The 16,941-nt window shown below is 56.7% G+C and overlaps 1 protein-coding gene across 1 annotated transcript in view; it reads left to right on the top strand.

Annotated features, from left to right (window-relative positions):
• The first annotated feature begins 521 nt into the window (after nucleotides 1-521).
• The window catches only part of ESPL1 (extra spindle pole bodies homolog 1 (S. cerevisiae)), a 19,896-nt gene continuing 3,476 nt past the window's right edge, over nucleotides 522-16,941 (top strand). Inside the window, exons 1-22 of the mRNA XM_004692706.2 lie at nucleotides 522-543; nucleotides 1,009-1,101; nucleotides 1,274-2,332; nucleotides 2,606-2,710; nucleotides 2,842-2,962; nucleotides 4,895-5,031; nucleotides 6,058-6,251; nucleotides 6,542-6,781; nucleotides 6,961-7,111; nucleotides 7,215-7,353; nucleotides 7,515-7,654; nucleotides 9,339-9,473; nucleotides 10,375-10,494; nucleotides 11,223-11,394; nucleotides 11,736-11,864; nucleotides 11,978-12,134; nucleotides 12,905-13,014; nucleotides 14,016-14,989; nucleotides 15,393-15,741; nucleotides 15,929-16,090; nucleotides 16,445-16,658; nucleotides 16,754-16,939. Coding sequence (XP_004692763.1) covers nucleotides 1,021-1,101; nucleotides 1,274-2,332; nucleotides 2,606-2,710; nucleotides 2,842-2,962; nucleotides 4,895-5,031; nucleotides 6,058-6,251; nucleotides 6,542-6,781; nucleotides 6,961-7,111; nucleotides 7,215-7,353; nucleotides 7,515-7,654; nucleotides 9,339-9,473; nucleotides 10,375-10,494; nucleotides 11,223-11,394; nucleotides 11,736-11,864; nucleotides 11,978-12,134; nucleotides 12,905-13,014; nucleotides 14,016-14,989; nucleotides 15,393-15,741; nucleotides 15,929-16,090; nucleotides 16,445-16,658; nucleotides 16,754-16,939 — 5,075 coding nt within the window. The 5' untranslated portion in view covers nucleotides 522-543; nucleotides 1,009-1,020. The remainder of the gene's footprint in view (nucleotides 544-1,008; nucleotides 1,102-1,273; nucleotides 2,333-2,605; nucleotides 2,711-2,841; nucleotides 2,963-4,894; nucleotides 5,032-6,057; nucleotides 6,252-6,541; nucleotides 6,782-6,960; nucleotides 7,112-7,214; nucleotides 7,354-7,514; nucleotides 7,655-9,338; nucleotides 9,474-10,374; nucleotides 10,495-11,222; nucleotides 11,395-11,735; nucleotides 11,865-11,977; nucleotides 12,135-12,904; nucleotides 13,015-14,015; nucleotides 14,990-15,392; nucleotides 15,742-15,928; nucleotides 16,091-16,444; nucleotides 16,659-16,753; nucleotides 16,940-16,941) is intronic.

The following is a 16,941-nucleotide window of genomic DNA, read 5'->3' as shown; positions in this document are numbered from 1 at the left end:
TGGAAGGCAGAGAGCTGAATGTCGGTGACCACGGTGGTATTCAAGGTTGGTGACCCCAGAAAACGATTTTAAAAGATTCCAGGGGAGGGTACGCCGTGCCGCCTCCCCACCTTAGTATCCCAAACCAGTATCCCAAACCAGATGTGCTCCCAAGTTCTTTTTGTTTTCTAGTCTATTTCTCTTCTCTGAAATTTAAACTTTCTGAGCACTCAAGATAAGAAAGAAGTCGGGGCCTGGCTCTCCTGATAGCGACTGAACTAGGGTTAGCTGAGGAAGAACCTCAACCCTAACTGGAAAAAGTGAGGATATCCGCCCCACCCCGCCCCAGCATCCCCGAGGCCTTAACGCCCAGAACACCAGACCCCGCTGGCCGGCTCCGGGTGAAACGCCCCGCGGCGGGTAAACTACAACTCCCAGCGTGCCGCGCGGCTCGCCAGCGTTACGCACTTCTCGCTGATTGGTCGCCGTGGATATTTGAAAGGTGGGGCTGGCGCGGAAACGAAGGTTCAGTTTTGGCTCCTCGCGGGGTTCTTCGTCTGACTGGTAAGTCCTGGACCTGACGAGGAGTGTGACCTCCGGATGGGTAAGACCCGGAGACACTCGTGAGCGTGTGTGTGCGCGCCCAGCTGAGTGGGGGTCCCCAAGGCTGACTGGAGGGAGGCGGCGGCCCGGTGCGAGGGAGAGTCGGGCGACCTCGGGCCGCCGAGGGGCCGCTCCAGAGGAGCCGCTGAGGAGCGCGGCGGAGCCCGCCGCGGGGGCGCGGGGGCGCGGGGGCGCGGGGGCGCGGGGGCGCGGGGGCGCGGGGGCGCGGGGGCTCTGGGTGATGGGGCCGGTGCGAGGGGCAGCGGGACATCAGTGTACCTTGGAGCTCGACGTCCTGTCTTGAGGCCCTTTTTCCGCCTGATGGGGTTCTTCTCCCCGTCCTTCGCGGTTTTCGGGCCCTTCTGGGGTCCTCAGCTCAGCTCCTTTCCGAATCACCTCTGCTTACCCTAATCGTCTTTTCCGTAGCTTTCGGGAGCCATGAGGCGCTTCAAAGGAGTCAACTTTGCGACTCTGCTAAGCAGCCCGAAGGAAGCTGAAAGGCTGCTGCCTGACTTGAAGGTGAGGATGCTGCCTGGCTCTGATACTCGTGGGTTACAAGCTGCTTGTTCGACTTTTGCCGTATCTGAAGAGCTAGACCAGTAGGAGCTGTCTCCGGAGCAGCCATTCTAGTTTCTTTTCCTACCTCTTTCATCCTATTCTTAGCCCCATTCACAGCTTCCTTTCCTCCTAGGAATTCCTGTCCAAGCCTCCGGCCCACTCTTCCAGTTGCCGATCTGATGCAGAGAGAAGACAAGCTTGTGATGCCATCCTGAGGGCTTGCAACCAGCAGCTGACTGCCAAGATGGCTTGCCCTGGGCACCTGGAGAGCCTGCTGGAGCTGGCAGAGTTGGCTTGCAGTGGCTACTTAGTGTCTACCCCCCAGCGCCCACCCCTCTACCTGGAACGAATTCTTTTCATCTTAATGCGGAATGTTGCTGCGCAGGGAACCCCAGAGGCTACACTCCGTCTTGCCCAGCCCCTCCACGCCTGCTTGTTGCAATGCCCTCGTCAAGCTGCTCCTCAGGACTATGAGGCTGTGGCTCGGGGCAGCTTTTCTCTTCTTTGGAAGGGGGCAGAAGCCCTGGTGGAGCGGCGAGCTGCATTCTCAGCGCGGCTAAAGGCCTTGAGCTTTCTGGTGCTCTTGGAGGACGAAAGCACCCCTTGTGAGGTTCCGCACTTTGCTTCTCCAACGGCCTGTCGAGTGGTAGCCGCCCACCAGTTCTTTGATACCAGTGGGCCTGCGCTGAGTGAAGCAGATGCTGATTTCCTACATGACCTGCTCTCAGAGCATGTGATCAGCACCTTGGTGGATGCGGGAGGAGGCGCTTCTGGGCCTCTTTCTTCCCAGAGGGCCCTCTGCCTCATGGAGCTCACCCTGGAACACTGCCGTCGCCTCTGCTGGAGTGGCCACCACACCAAGGCCACCAGGGCACTGGACCAGGCCCGTGATTACTTAAGGAATACCAGCCTGGCCCCCAGCCTCCAGCTTTGCCAGCTGGGGATTGAGCTGCTACAGGTCGGGGAGGGAGGATCCCAGGAAGTGGCCAAACTTCTGATCAAGGCATCAGCTGTCCTGAACAACAGTTTGGAGGCACCATCACCCCCACTGCGGGCATTGTGTGACAGCTGCCAGTTCTTCCTCTCAGGCCTGGAGCGAGGCACCAAGAGGCGCTACGAACCAGATGCTATTCTGGATCTCTTTGCTTTTCTTGATGGGTTCTGCTCCCTCGTCCGGCAGCTGCGGGATGGTGTGAGTTAAGAACCTAGAGGTAGGGTGGGAATGAGGTGCTGTGGACTCACTGTCAACCCAAGGTTTTAAATAAGATTTAGAAACCCCAGCTCCCTCCCTTGATCAGCTACACCCTGGGCTGTGCTTGGCCAGCCAGCCAGCCAGCAGCCTAGGCTACCTGAGTGGACACTGGCCCCCTAATGTCCTACCTTCTCCCTGGGCTGTGGCAGCCTCAGGACTCAGAGCTTATGGTTTATCTCCATCCTCTAACCGGCCTCCTCTTCCCTTCCTCAGGTCTGTGAGGACTCCTCCAAGCAGCACCAGTCTCTGGTACAGATGCACTTTCAGGCACTTCACCTCTACACTGTGGTGATTTATGACTTTGCTCAAGGCCGGCAGGTACTGCCTAGGAATTAAGGAACTTATTCTGGGTTTGCTCAACTGCCTGCAGTAGAACTTGGGGTTGGCCTTGGGCATGGGCTGGGTAGGTGTCACTTTGGACCTGTCATGCCTCTTCTGAAACCCTTCAGGGAGCTGCTGTAGCTGACCTGGCCTGCCTAGTGGAGAGTTGCAAATCTACAGTGGTTTGGATGCTGGAGGCCTTACAGGGCCTGTCGGGTCAAGAACTGACTGACTGCCTGGGGATGACTGGTGAGTGCCTTGGGGCCCAGACACTGGGTTCTTGGGAGGGTCATCAGTCCTTGGACAGTGTTTAGCGCTTGCTGAGTGGTTCTGACGCTGGGTGCGCCATATGGTTTAATGACGCAATGAAAGAGACGTTTATAGCTGCCGGTTTCTCTATGTTTAATAGCAGCAGAGAAGTGATGAGGCTAATTTAGCAGGCGGCATGGTGTTTTTTCAGTGACTTTGAAATCTGATGTGATATTTTGTTTCATGAAAACATTTGAAACTCATATGACCCTTTATGACCTTTCAATATATTTAAATTGTAAAGACCATGCATAACTTAAAAAATTCAAACCAGCTAAATCATCCACATGGTCCAACATTCAAATTGTACAAAGGGCATGCAGAGAAGCCCCTTGACGCTCCTAGTCCTGGTCACCCAAGTCTTCCTCCATAGACGCATCTAACATCAGCTTCTTGTGTATCATTCTAGAGATATACTATGTATACATACACAGAAGCATGTCCACATGTCTCTCCCCACTCCTTATTGAAATATGCACACAGAACAGTACAAATTCAGAGAGTACATGTTGTGACCAACATTCAGTCAGCTACAGCACAGCTCAGACCCTCCTGTGCCCTGCCAGCTGCAGCATCCTGACAGTGTGGCTACTATACTAGAAGTCTAGGTTATCTTTGTCTGTTTTTAAAAAGCTTTATTTATTTATGCATTCCAAGAACTAGGTTACAGACCAAAGGTGGGGGGAGTTGAGAGGATTCACCAGTGACAGAGTGGGGAGCAGAACAGGCAGATCAACTGAAACCCACCGCTGAAGGGAACAGAGGGTGGGGCAGGAGATGTCTGCTGCACTCTGTGGGTCACCTCCCTGGCTGGGATCCAACTAGTGCTGAAACTGGAGGCTAGCTAGCTTCCTAGTGCTGCACTTTATCCTGTTGCACCACCAGGGAGGGCCGCTGAGCCTCATTATTATTTAGGAAGAAAGAAATTAACAGACTCAATAAATTAGCAAATTGTCGAAACGTTAGAAATACAGGAGGGAAGGAAAGATAGAACCATCTAAGAAAAGGAATTAGGGACTCAGGGGGACGTTACTTTTTAATAGGGTGCTTAGGATAGGCCTTGTTGAGAGGGTAACATGAGCAAAACTTGGAAGCTCTAGGGGAGGCAGCTGTGTAACCCCAGGGAGGGAGGCCGGTGGCAGAGGAAACAGCCAGCGCCAAGGCCGTAGGCAGAAGAGGCTGGTGTGTTCTGGAACAGCAAGATGGCCAGTGTAACTTCCATGAACTGAAGCAGAGAGAGACTGCTGAGGGACAGGCCGGGGCAGGTATGCTAAGATGCTGACCTTGGGGGAAGATGAAGATAGCTCCACTTGTGAGGTGAGCTGGGGCCTGGGTGGAAATGAGGCCTTGGCTCTTGTAAAACAGGCATGGAGTGCTTTCCGGTGTGGGTTTACCTTGCTGGAATGCGGGGCAGGAAAGGGAACAGGAAAGGGAGAGCCGCCCCTTTCGTAACCCCAGATGACAGTGGCTACTGTCTCATCTGTGAGCCACTGGGCTGGCCACAGGTTGTGTTCTCTGTTGCTGTCAGTCATTCCTCCAAAGGGAAACATTTCTTTTTCTTTTTTTTTTTTAAAGATTTACTTATTTGTGCATACAGAACGAGGGTATAGGCCAGCAGTGTGGGGGCAGTGAGAGGATTCCCCAGAGACAGAGTGGGGAGCAGAACGGGCAGATCGATGAAGTACACTGCTGAGGGGAGCAGCGGGCGACAGGAGAGGTCTGCTGTGCCTTGTGGGTCACCTCTGGGGCAGGGATCGAACTCTCACCAAAGCAGCTGTGGTGAGCTTGCAGTGCTGCATCCTAACCCTGCCACCAGGGAGGGCCCCAAAGGGAACCATTTCTGTGATCAGTGGTCTCTTCTCTCTCCCACAGCCTCTTACACCAGCAACTTGGCCTACAGCTTCTATTTTCATAAGCTCTATGAGGAGGCCTGTGTCATCTCTGAGCCTCTCTGTCAGCATTTGGGCGCAGTGGAGCCAGGCACCTGTCTTCAGCTGCCTCCTGATAAGGTATGAGAGCAGGAAGGGAGGTTTTATTGGGGGTGGGGGTAGGGGTGGAGAGGATTTGAGTGACATGAAAGCTTTATTTATTTATGCACAAGAACTGGGGTGCAGGCCAGAGGTGCAGGGCGGTGAGAGGGTTCACCAGAGACAGCGTGGGGCTCAGAACAGGTGGGTCAACTGAAACATGCTGCTGAGAGGAGCAGAGGGTGAGACAGGAGGGTCAGCTCCCTGGCTGGATTGACCTGGTGCTACAGTGGCTGGAGATAGCTTCACAGTGCTGAGGCTTAACCTCTTGCACCAGCAGGGAGGCCTCGATTGACTTACTTGTTTATATTTGGCCTGTCCCAGGCCAGTGGTTCTCAAGCTGGCTGCACATTAAAGTCAATGGAGTGAACTTAAAAGAAAATTCTAATTCCTGCCCCAAGCTAATTTCATCAGAATCTCTGGTGCAGGAGCCCAGTCATCTGGGCACCCAAGGTTCCTTGGTAGTCCTGGGACACCAGCCTGAGAACCACTGCCTTAAAGCGAAGCATAGCCGTGCACTGGTGGGTGGGCTGGTGGCAGACAGGCCGCGGAGGGCCTCGGTTTTCACCTTGAGGGAGGCTGATGAGCCTCAAAGGATGGGGTGGAGCTACAGCAGCAGACTGGCCTTCCGGGTTTTTCAAGCGTTACTGGCTAAAGGAGCATGAGGGTAACACCGGCCTAGGCAGGAAAGGGCGGGTGGGCCGAAGCTGGGAAGAGGTGGTGGGGACACGAAGGCGGGGTTTAGCCTTCTGGGAGGCTGGCTGTGGGAGAAGGAGAGAAGTCAAGGATGGCTTCCCAGGTCGGGACTTGCTGAGGACCGCAGGAGGGGCGCGCCCACAGGGGTGCGGTGTGAGTGGGTGGGCTGGACTGAAGCCTCAGGCCGAGACCACCCAGGTACTGGGTTTCTTGGGTTTCTCTCCCTGGGCGGGCTGGGGGCAGGAGGAGCAGGTGTGAGCACCTGTGCCTGCCTCGTCGGTTCTCTCCATCTGGGCCTGGTCGCTTCCTCAGCTGCACAGGTGCTTCAGGCTGCATGTAGAGAGTTTAAAGAAACTGGGTAAGCCGGCCCAAGGCTGCAGCATGATCACATCTTGGCTGGAAGCCCTCCGGCCCTGTGGCCTAGAACACATGACGGAGCCAGTCTCCTTCTGGGTCCGGGTCAAGATGGACGCAGCCAAAGCTGGAGACAGGGAGCTACAGCTGAGGTGAGTTGGTGGGGAGGGACAACCATGTTGACCCCATGCTTACTCCTGGCTTCTTGTGCCTTTGGTCATGTGTGCGCTTATAGCTGAAAAGCACTAGTGCCTCTGTTCCTATTCTTTGAGTGCCTACCCTGTGCCAGCCGCTGTGCTAGGCACGGGGCAACAGTGTTCTTGCTACTTTCATCCCTGGAGACTTCCTGCACTGTCTGTGAGCCATGGCTGGGACTTGCTGGCCCGTGGCAGAGCTCTGTGCTTCCCCGGCTTCCTGTGGTGCTGACCTGCCCCTCTCTCAGGACGCTGCGGGACAGCCTGAGCGGCTGGGACCCGGAGGCCCTGGTCTTCCTGCTGAGGGAGGAGCTGCAGGCTTACAAGGCGGTGCGGGCCAACACGGGGCAGGAGCGGTTCAACATCATCTGCGACCTGCTGGAGCTGAGCCCAGAGGAAACGGCCGCTGGGGCGTGGGCACGAGCCACACACCTGGTGGAACTGGCTCAGGTGCTCTGCTACCACGACTTTGCCCAGCAGACCGACTGGTGAGCGGAACACCTGGGGGGGCACTGGGCACCTTGCCCTCGCTTCCGCTACCCTCCTCCAAGCCCGGCCCCTTGCTGTGCATCTCGGGGTGGGGGGGGCCTTCAGGTTGTGACCCTGGCACTCAGGCTGAGGCCAGCCGCCGTGCGGAGGGCTCGGCTCAGGCACCCTCTTCTCGCAGCTCTGCCCTCGATGCTGTCCGGGAAGCACTGCAGCTTCTGGAGTCAGTGGGGCCTGGTGCCCAGGCCCAGGCCCAGGCCCAGCTTCTGGATGATAAAGCACAGGCCCTGCTCTGGCTCTACATCTGTACACTTGAGGCCAGAATGCAGGAAGTGAGTGTGGCTCTGCGGGACTCCGACAGGGGTATCGAGGCTGTCCTCCCTGAGCCCCAGAACTAGTACCAGTGCTTTTCGTGACCCTGACCCCCCTATCCAGGGTATCGAGCGGGATCGAAGAGCCCAGGCCCCTCGTAACCTGGAGGAATTTGAAGTCAACGACCTGAACTATGAAGACAAGCTCCAGGAAGATCGTTTCCTGTACAGCAACATCGCCTTCAACCTGGCCGCAGACACCGGTGGGCACAGGGCGTGGTGTGCTCCGGGTGCGGTGGGAGTGGGAGAGTCTGGCCTCGCAGGCCAGGGGCACAGCCAGCGCAGAGGGCTTACGAAGGAGGCCTTGTCCTCCCTAGATGTCTCATGTTGAGAGTGTGGCTGGTCCCTCTCTTCCCACATGCAGCCCAGTCCAGCTGCCTGGACCAAGCGCTGGCCCTGTGGAAGGCGGTGCTCACAGGGGGGCAGGCCCCAGCTGTGCGGAGTCTCCAGCAGACAGCGGCCTCACTGCAGATCCTGGCCGCCCTCTACCAGCTGCTGGCAAAGGTACAGGGCAGGGCTCTGGCACAGACCAGGAACTCCACTCTTCATCTTTGACTTGCGTGGCTGGTCAGAGGCCTGGCATTCTTGTGGGCTCTATCAGTCCCCCTGAGTCTGAGTCAGGCCCCATTATGTATTAGTCCAAGCTAAGCTGTTTAACTTTCCTTTTTTTAAAAAAAGATTTATTCATTCATACAGAACTGGGGCATAGGCCAAAGGTACAGGGGGTGAGAGGATTCACCAGAGACAGAGTGGGGAGCAGAACAGGCAGATCGACGAAGTACACTGCTGAGGGGAGCAGCAGGCGTTCAGGAGAGGTCTGCCAGCCATGTGGGTCACCTCCGGGCCTGGGATTAAACTCACACTGAAGCGCTGAAGCTAGCTTGCAGTGCTGCGCTTTAACCCACTGCGCCACCAGGGAGGGCCCTCCTTTTTTTTTTAATTTATTTTTACTTATTTATTCATAGAAGAACTGGGGTGAAGGCCCAGAGGTAGGGGTGAGGTGAGAGGATTCATCAGAGACACAGCAGAACAGGGGGGTCTACAGAAATACACTGCTGAGGGGAGGAGCAGGGAGACAGGAAAAGTCATTCCCTGGTTGGGGATCAAATTCTTGCAGCACTGAGACTTTAACCCCTGCACTACCAGGGAGGCTCTAACTACTTAACTTTCTAAGCCCAAGTTTTCTTATTTCTAAAATGAGGGCTGTGGGAGGCACTCCTGGTGGTGCAAGGGGTTAAAGAGGAGCGCTATGAAGCTGTCCACAGTCACTGCAGCACAAGTTCAATCCCCAGCCAGGGAGTGACCCCCAGGGCACAGCAGTGTGTCTCCCCGCTGCTCCCCTCAGCAATGGATTTCAGTGGATCTGTCTGTTCTGCTCCCCACTGTCTCTGGTAAAACTTCTCACAACACCCCCCAACCTTGGCTTGTACCCCAGTACTTGTATGCACAAAAAAATGAATCTTAACAAAAAAGATGACAGCCTCAAAGTATGATTCCCAGTCTATGAGATCATGCATGGAAGATGTTGTTTATAAATGGAATATTCAGATGTCAGCCATGATTATTACAATGAGATAATTTGAGACCAATGTACTCAGAAAAATACATAAATGCCTTTCGGTACAAGTTTGCATTTTATATGCACTGTCGGGGTTTCAGAGGCCCCCTGTAGCCCTTCCTGGCCCTACATCAGGACCCTCCAAGAAAGGCCACCGCACGCAAAGGGTCTCTGACTGAGGGCCGTGGGGCGTCGGTCTGGCGCACGAGCCCGGGCCGCTGCCACAGCCCTAGATTTAGTGCTGGCTGCCACAGACCTGTCTTGTGAACTTAGACAAACAGCCTAACTATGTGAGTCTTGGTTTTCTCATCCGTGAAATTGGGATTAGAGTTGCCATGAAGATGAAATGAGCTGATGCGTACAGGACTTTTGGCACAGCACCTGGCACAGAGTAAGCGCTCAGTCAGCCCTGGCTATTGACCACCACTGGGCTTTAAAACAAGGGGTGGGCTGGTTCACAGTCTCCCCCGCGGCTCCCGGCACAGGCCCCTGGGATTGCTGACAGTGGCTCTGTGTGGATAGCCATGTGCTGTCCAGGCCTGAGGTCAAACCGGGTGCCGAAGGGCGGGGCAGGGTAGCAACGGAGGCCTCTGCGGGGTCTGGGTCAACATGCTGCTCTCGGCTGACCAGCCCTTGCAGGCACTGGAGGTCCTGCTGCTTGTGAGGATCGTCTCCCAGAGGTTGGAGGACCACGCCAAGGCAGCTGGCTCCTCCTGCCATGCCACTCAGCTCCTCCTGGCCCTCGGCTGCCCCAGCGACGCTCAGGTGAGGGCTGCAGCCGAGTGCTGCGGAGATCAGGCTTTCGTGTCTTGTCTTCCCTGAGAAGATAAGCTGGGCCCTGAAGGGCAGCTTCTAGTTCTGTTCAGCTGGAGCACGGGGGAGTGGGGTAACTGTGGGAAGGGGTGGCTTCTCTCTCCTCATTGCCAAACCAACCATTCAGTAAGCCTTACAGATCCTGCACCAGGGATTCCGCTGGTCTTGTTTTCCCAGCTGTTGCTGCTGTCCTCGTTGATGCTTCTTCACTTGCCCAGGACTGCTGCAGCACTGGCCTCTGGGCCTCTACTTCCTCTCTCCCCATGCTCTGCTGACCACTGCTAGCAGGATCTCTGTAGGCACAGACCTGATCTTATCTCCTTCCTGCTTAACGGGGTCCAGGGTCTTCTCCATTACCCGTCTGGACCCTTCACGTCTTGTTGCACACCTTCACAGTTCTGTGTGTGGTTCAGGCTTTTTTCTCGCTGCTTCCCACCGTGAACCTTATGCCAGTCCTTACCGGTTACTTGACATTCTTTGCGCAAGCCTCTCTGTATTAGTCTCTCCATCCTAAAACTCCTAAAGCTTCTACTTCTCAAGGCTCAGGTCAGTGTCCCCTGCCTCTAGCTTTTTATGCCCCCTCTCCAAGGGCAGAATCACCCGCCCTCCCATGGCCCGCACGCCCTGATGGCACGGTATCTTGATTGCATTGGTTTCCCTGAGACCCCCCACCGCACAGCAAGCTATTATTAGATGGACGATCCTGCCTTTCACTCCTTAAGTCGGCTTTGTACTAAGTGACTATTTTACTGAGTGCTCGAATGGCTCCTGTGGAGCTAGTATTCAAAACAGCCCGTGTAGCTGGAAGTCTCGTGCCCCCTTAGCAGCGCCGGCACCCCGATTGCTCCCTTAGTTACACCTGGCAGAGGCAGACTCAAGCCTGCAGCTTCTGGACCGCACCTCCGACACATACCTGCTCCTTTCCCTGACGCGAGATCTACTTCAGAGCCAACTCTGCTGTGCTCACCGCAAGGTACTTGCCACTTTCCTGACCCCCAGAGGTCAGGCGCACATGTGCTACTGGAGTTCAGGTTCTCCCGGAGCTGGGGAGAATGTCACCAACGCAGTGAGGCGGCACTGTTTCCTAGCCGGGCCCTCCGCTGGGAGCTGCTCACCGTGCTCGTCTGGTAGAGATTTTCCTTCTCAGTCTCTGCTGTTTCCTCGGGGCGAAGAAAATCTGCCCTGGGACTAGAAACTCGAATGCACGGGAGCCCCAGATTGGAGGCCAGTGGGTGCCCGAAGGGCTGCGTATCCTCGTGAGCTGGCTGTGGGGCTCAGCTGGGGCTCGTGCCCGCTCTGTGGCTTCACTACAGTTTGTATCATTCCTTTTTAAAAGATTTATTTATGTATGCTTACAAGAATTGGGGTATAGGTCAGGGGTGCGGGAGGTGAGAGGATTCACCAGAAACAGTGGGGAGCAGAACAGGAGGACTGAGGTACCTGCCGAGGGGAGCAGCGGGCAGGAGGTGAGAGGTCTGCTGTGCCCTGTGGGTCACCCCCTGGCGGGGGACCAAACTCATGCCACAGTGGCTGTGGATAGCTTCACAGTGCTGTGCTTTAATCCCTTGCGCCACCAGGGAGGGCCTAGTTTTTATCATTCCTAAAAGCAGGGGTGGGCCAGGTGATCTCAGAGGCATCTCACCTCTGAGCTGCTCATCTGACTTCACATCTCTGCTCTCCTTTGGCCCTTCCTTCCCTCAGGTGACTGAGGGTGCCTCTCTGTTGCTGTCCGTGCTTCGGGACCCTGCCCTCCAGAGGTCATCCAAGGCCTGGTACCTGCTGCGTGTCCAAGCTTTGAAGGTGGTAGCAGTCTACCTTAGCCTCTCATCAGACAGTCTCTCCACCTCCCTGGGGGAGCAGCTCTGTGCCCAAGGTGAAAGAATAAGGTGGATGGCCTTCCTGGGCAATGTGTGGCTTGCCCCCGTCTCTGCTGCTGTTCAAGTTGTGAACCAGCCTGCCTAGAGGCTGCACAGAATAGCCTTGGGTAGCAGATGAGTTTCAGTGCTTCTGCTGATGCCAGTGGGTTGCTAGGTTACTGCCTGGGTACTCAAAAGGATTCTGAGACCTTGTGTTCCTAAAGGGAAGAGCTCTGTGATTGATTAGTTCTGACTGCCTTGGGCGCAGAAGGATAAGGAGAAGAGATTTTGCATTTGCTCTTAGTAGTCATGTAATAGAAGTTCTGGCCACATGACTCCTTATTCCCCCACCTGACAGGCTGGCAGACACCCGAGATAGCACTCATTGACGCCCACAAACTCCTGCGAAGCATCCTCCTCCTCCTCATGGGCAGTGATGTGCTCTCTGTTCAAAAAGCAGCAGTGGAGACATCGTTTCTGGACTATGGTGAGTCTGAGCAGGATAGCGGGACCCTGTGGGGCGCACAGGCAGATGGCTGTTGTGGTCCCAGAGGCTCCAGGTTGTCACCGAGTGATGACGGTCTTATCTCTTTGCTCCAGGTGAAAACCTGGTACAAAAATGGCAGGTTCTTACAGAGGTGCTTACCTGCTCTGAGAAGCTCGTCTCCCGCCTGGGCCACCTGGGTAGTGTGAGTGAAGCCAAGGCCTTCTGCTTAGAGGCCCTGAAACTTACCACGAAGCTCCAGATACCTCGGCAGTGAGTACAGGGCCAAGAGGACAGCAGTTCCAGAACCCTGGTGCCTGTGCTCTCGGCCATGGGTTCCCAAACTGTTGTGCAGATTAACATGCTGTGTTTGAGGGGGGTGGAAGACTGCATTGCATTCCCTGGCTAAGTAAGTGGGAAATGAAGAGTTCATCAAGGTTAGACTTCTATTTTCTTTTTTTAAATATGGATTTATTTATTTATGCATACAGAGCTGGGGAATAGGCCAGAGGTATGGGGGGTGAGAGGATTCACCAGAGACAGAGTGGGGAGCAGAACTGACAGATTGCTGAGGGGAGCAGAGGGTGAGGCAGGAGAGGTCTGCTGCACCCTGTGGGTTACCTCCCTGGCCGGGGATCAGACTCTTGCTGCAGTGGCTGGGGATTGCTTCATAGTGCTGCGCTTTAACTGGTTGCACCACCAGGGAGGACCTGAGACTTCTATGTTCTGTAGGACTTGAGCTGTCCTTCCGTACGCGAACAGGCGCATAAACCCCCAAGAGGGAGCTCTAGTCTACAGTGTCCACCTTTATTTTCCCAGAAGGTCCTTTTCCCCAAGAATGCATTTTGGGAGAGCCCGTCCCCCTCAGAAGGATGAGTTGGGATGAGTTGGGATGAGTTGGGATGAGTGGAGGTTCCCCTTGGCGGCCTTGTAGTCGGACCTGGGGGGCTGGGCGAGTCTTCCACGACTTTGCCTAGAAAGGGGCAAAGAGACTCCAGGAAAGCCAAGGAGTTCACGCTTCGGGTCTCACTGCCTCTGCCAAGGTGTGCCTTATTCCTGGTGCTGAAGGGGGAGCTGGAGCTGGCCCGCGGTGACCTGGACCTTTGCCAGTCGGACCTGCAGCAGGTGCTGTTCTTGCTTGAGTCCTGTACAGGTGAGCCGCCACACTCCGGCCGGGCTCGAGACATGCCCACTGCAACTCATTTTCCTGTGAGGCGCTTTGGTGCCCTGACAAGATCCTGCTGCGGTCTGGTCCCAGGGTGAAACGCTGGCTGTTAGACTGTGGCCCTCTTCACGCAGCGGGTTAAGGACTAACCCTGCCTGGTTCTAGTTTTTAGCACCTTCTCCTGCCGTTTGGTCATTTAGATGTAAATTTAATTTAAGTAAAAGTTAAAGGTCAGTTCCTTATTCATTGACCTCTTTATAGCCTCGTGGCTAGTGGTTACCGTGGAACAGCCCAAAGGTAGTATCCTCAGGGGTGCTTGAACTAATAATAAAATGTATTTATGGAGCATTTTTGGAAATTTTTTTTTCTTAAAGATCTATTTATTATTTATGCATAGAAGAACTGGAGTGCAGGCCAGAACTGGAACGGGGGTGGGGGCGGTCAGAGGACTCACCAGAGAGAGCGGGGAGCCACTGAAACCCACTGCTGAGGGGAGCAGTGGGGAGACAGCAGAGATCTGCTGCTTCCTGGGGGTCACTCCCAGGCCGGGGCTCACACTCAGTCCTTTGTAACTCCTAGGCCAGCAGGGAGGCCCATTGTGGAGCATTTATCAACCACTTTTACCTCTTTCATTTCATTTGTGAAATGAGAAAGTTGAGAAATTGGATGTTTTGGGCAGGGTAACCGGACTGGTGCGGGGCAGGAGCCCAGGTGAGGACTCAGCCTCCTGGCGCAGCCTGAGCCTCGCCGCCTCCCGCTGCAGATACGGGGCAGAGTGAGCTGTGCTGCTCTGCTGCTTGGTGGGCAAAGAAATCACTGGGGACGCTGTTTTCTTTTACTGTGGTACGAACAACGAGCTATACCAATACTTAACGTTAACACAGGAGTAATCAATAAGTAGATTCACGTATTAGGACTGCCATGGGGTACTCGGGAAGTAGCTGGCATTACTTTTTCTAGCTTTCTCATGCTCTCCACTGTCCCTTCAGAGTTTGGTGGACTGCCCCAGCACCCAGACGCGGGGAAGAAGATCCACCTGCAGAGGGGGAGGCAGCAGGCTCCGGGTCGCCGCCCTCCAGAGCCCCCAGAAGAGGAGGTGTTCCTAAAAGGCCCCGCTCTGGAGCTGGTGGCCACTGTGGCCAAGGAGCCTGGCCCCGTTGCACCCTCTACCAACTCGTCCCCGATTCTGAAAACCAGGCCCCAGCCCAGCCCTGGCTTCCTGAGCCACTCGCCCAGCTGTGACTGCACCCTCTGTGCCAGCTCTGTCCTCTCCACCGTCTGTCTGCGCTGGGCCTTGGTCACAGCAGGGTTAAAGCTAGCCATGGGCCAAGAGTCCCAGGGGCTGGAGCTGCTGCAAGTTGTGCTGCAGGGTTGCCCTGCAGCTGCCGAACGCCTCGCCCATGCGCTCCAAGCCTCGCTGAATCACAACGCTTCCTCCTCCCCTGTCCCGAGCCTCTTCGATGAGATCCTGGCTCAGGCTTACACACAGCTGGCACAGGAAGGGCTGAGCCGGCCTTCAGACAAGAGCCTGGGGAAGGCCCTGGAGTCAGGGCTGAAGTTTGTGGCAGCGCGGATACCCCACCTGGAGCCGTGGCGCACCAGCCTGCTCTTGATCCGGGCCCTTGCAAAACTGACTGGCCTCAGCTGCTGCACTGCCCAACTCTTCGGAAGCTCCTGGGGCTGGCAGCCTCCATCACTGAAGACGCTGCCAGGCTCAGAGCCCTCTAAACTGCGGAACCAGAAGCATTTGGGACGGGGGCGCCAGCAGGTGGGGCCTGTCTGGAACACCCCTCTGAAAGGCTTGGAAGGTGGAGGAGCACCCCGTACACCTCAGCCGCGAGGCAGGGCCAGGCAGGCTGGCCCGCGAGTGCCTTTCACTGTGTTTGAGGAGCTCCCTGCAGAGAGCAAGCCGGAGGTTCCCAAGGCCCCCAGGGTCCAGCAGAGGGTCCAGACGCGCCTCAAGGTGAGAAGGGATGATGACAGGGTGGCGCTGGTGTCCGGTGGGGTGGGGAAGAGTCCCACGGAGCAGGTGCCTCTGAAATAGCTTCCCCGGGCCCAGTGCGGCCGCCGGTGCGTCTTTTCTCCGCAGGATCCCTGCACCTTCCACAGCAAGGCCGACTACCTTTGCTTTGGATAAAAGGCGCTTTCCTGAACTCTTGGTTCCTACATCTTATCCCTCTTACCTCCTGGCCCCTCTCCCCTTCCTTCCTTCCTCCCACACCTGAGTTACTGCCTCTGAAGGGCTCTCTGGGTGATTGTGGGAAGTAATTAAGTCCTCCCCAGGGCCTGTGGTGCCGCCTCCATAGCGCCACCTGCCGTCAGGCCAGCCAGTTACTTTGGCCCTTTGGCCCTTCTCCCTTTCCCAGGTGAACTTCAGCGACGACAGTGACCTGGAAGACCCTGTCTCAGTTGAGGTACAGCCTGCAGGGGCACCAAAGAGACGGGGCACAGCTTCCCGGGGTCGGGGTCGGGGCCGCGGCCAGGCTCCGAAGGGCCCTAGCTTGAAGACTGACAATGTAGCTGCCCCAGAGAGTGGCCCTGGGCATCCTGGCCTCCGGGGCAGGAGCCGGAGGGCCAAGAAGGCACCGTTGGGACATGGTGAGCTGCTGGGCTATGAGGTCATGAGGAGCATCCCTGAGGAGGAGCTGACTGACAGCCAGCTGGAAATGAGCTTTGAGATCCTCAGGGCCAGTGACGGCGAAGACTCGGCCACAGGTATGATGGTGAGGAGGGGAGCACAAGTCACATGTCACACCGGGGGTTGCTGTTTCTGGGGGCCGACTGCGAGGGGCCCCTGGTGCTGAGGAGAGTGTAGAAGCTCTTTGCTGCCTCCGGGACGAGGCTGTAGAGGAGAGAACACGGGTGGTGGAGGAGAAGCCACAGGAAGGTGGTCTCCTCCTAGGCGGGAAGGTGCCGGCACCGGGGCCCACTACCACCCTAGGAGAATGTGAGGTGCTGAGACGGGATGCTGGAAATGAAGAGCCGCCCACCCCGTGCCCAGACAGGGAGAGAGACAAGGAGCTTCGTCCTCGGCTCAGACGGCCTTCGACCCCCGTAGCCATAGGTGAATATGCTAACTGACCGCTGCACCGGTCCTCGCCCCCGGGCCTCTCCAGTCTGCCCGGGCTCTGGCTTCGGATCCGCACCTGCTTCTGGTGGCCTCTGAACCTGGTCTGAGTCCCAGAACTCTCAACCTCTCTGGGCTTCTGTCACCGTGCGAGGGGACCGGGGTGGTGAAGCCATTTCGCGTGTGTGAGTCACGCCACTCCCTACCTGGCACTTGGCTCTCCGAGACGCACCTGCCACTTCCCGAGTGGGAGACGGGCGAGGGCCCTGCTTGGCGCACTCCTGCAGCGGGTGCGTGCCTGGGAAAGCAGGGGACTCACCTGTGACTGCTGAGCGCCGGGCCTTCCTCTAGGTCTCTCTACCCTGGATGCCATCTGCGACTCGCTGAGTGTCGCCATCCGTGGAGTCAGTCACTGCCCTCCGAGTGGGCTCTATGCTCACCTCTGCCGCTTTCTGGCCTTGTGCCTGGGCCACCGGGACCCCTATGCCACTGCCTGCCTTGTCGCCGATTCGGTCTCCATCACCTGTCGCCACCAGCTGCTCACTCACCTCCACAGGCAGCTTAGGTGAGTGCCCCCACCTGGGAGACTCAGAATGGGCGGGCTGGAGAGGGCCGAGGCCTGTGCGGGAGGAGAGCTCACCCTGCTTGTGTTGCCTGCAGCAGGGCCCAGAAGCAGCGCGGATCACTGGACGTGGCAGAGCAGCTGCAGGGGCTGAGCTTCGGGGAGAGGCCCGGGGATGTCCCCCTGGCCCGCATCCAGCGCCTCTTCTCCTTCAGGACTTTGGGCTGCGGCCACTTCCCGCAGCCTGAGAAGGAGCTCTTCCAGGAGCACCTGGCCCTGCTCCCCC

Source organism: Condylura cristata, unplaced genomic scaffold (assembly GCF_000260355.1).
Source record: "Condylura cristata isolate star-nosed mole 26May11 unplaced genomic scaffold, ConCri1.0 scaffold00034, whole genome shotgun sequence".
Taxonomy (NCBI): Eukaryota; Metazoa; Chordata; class Mammalia; order Eulipotyphla; family Talpidae; genus Condylura; species Condylura cristata.
The sequence above is the reverse complement of the archived record's forward strand: the minus strand, read 5'-3'. Positions and strand labels throughout refer to the sequence as shown.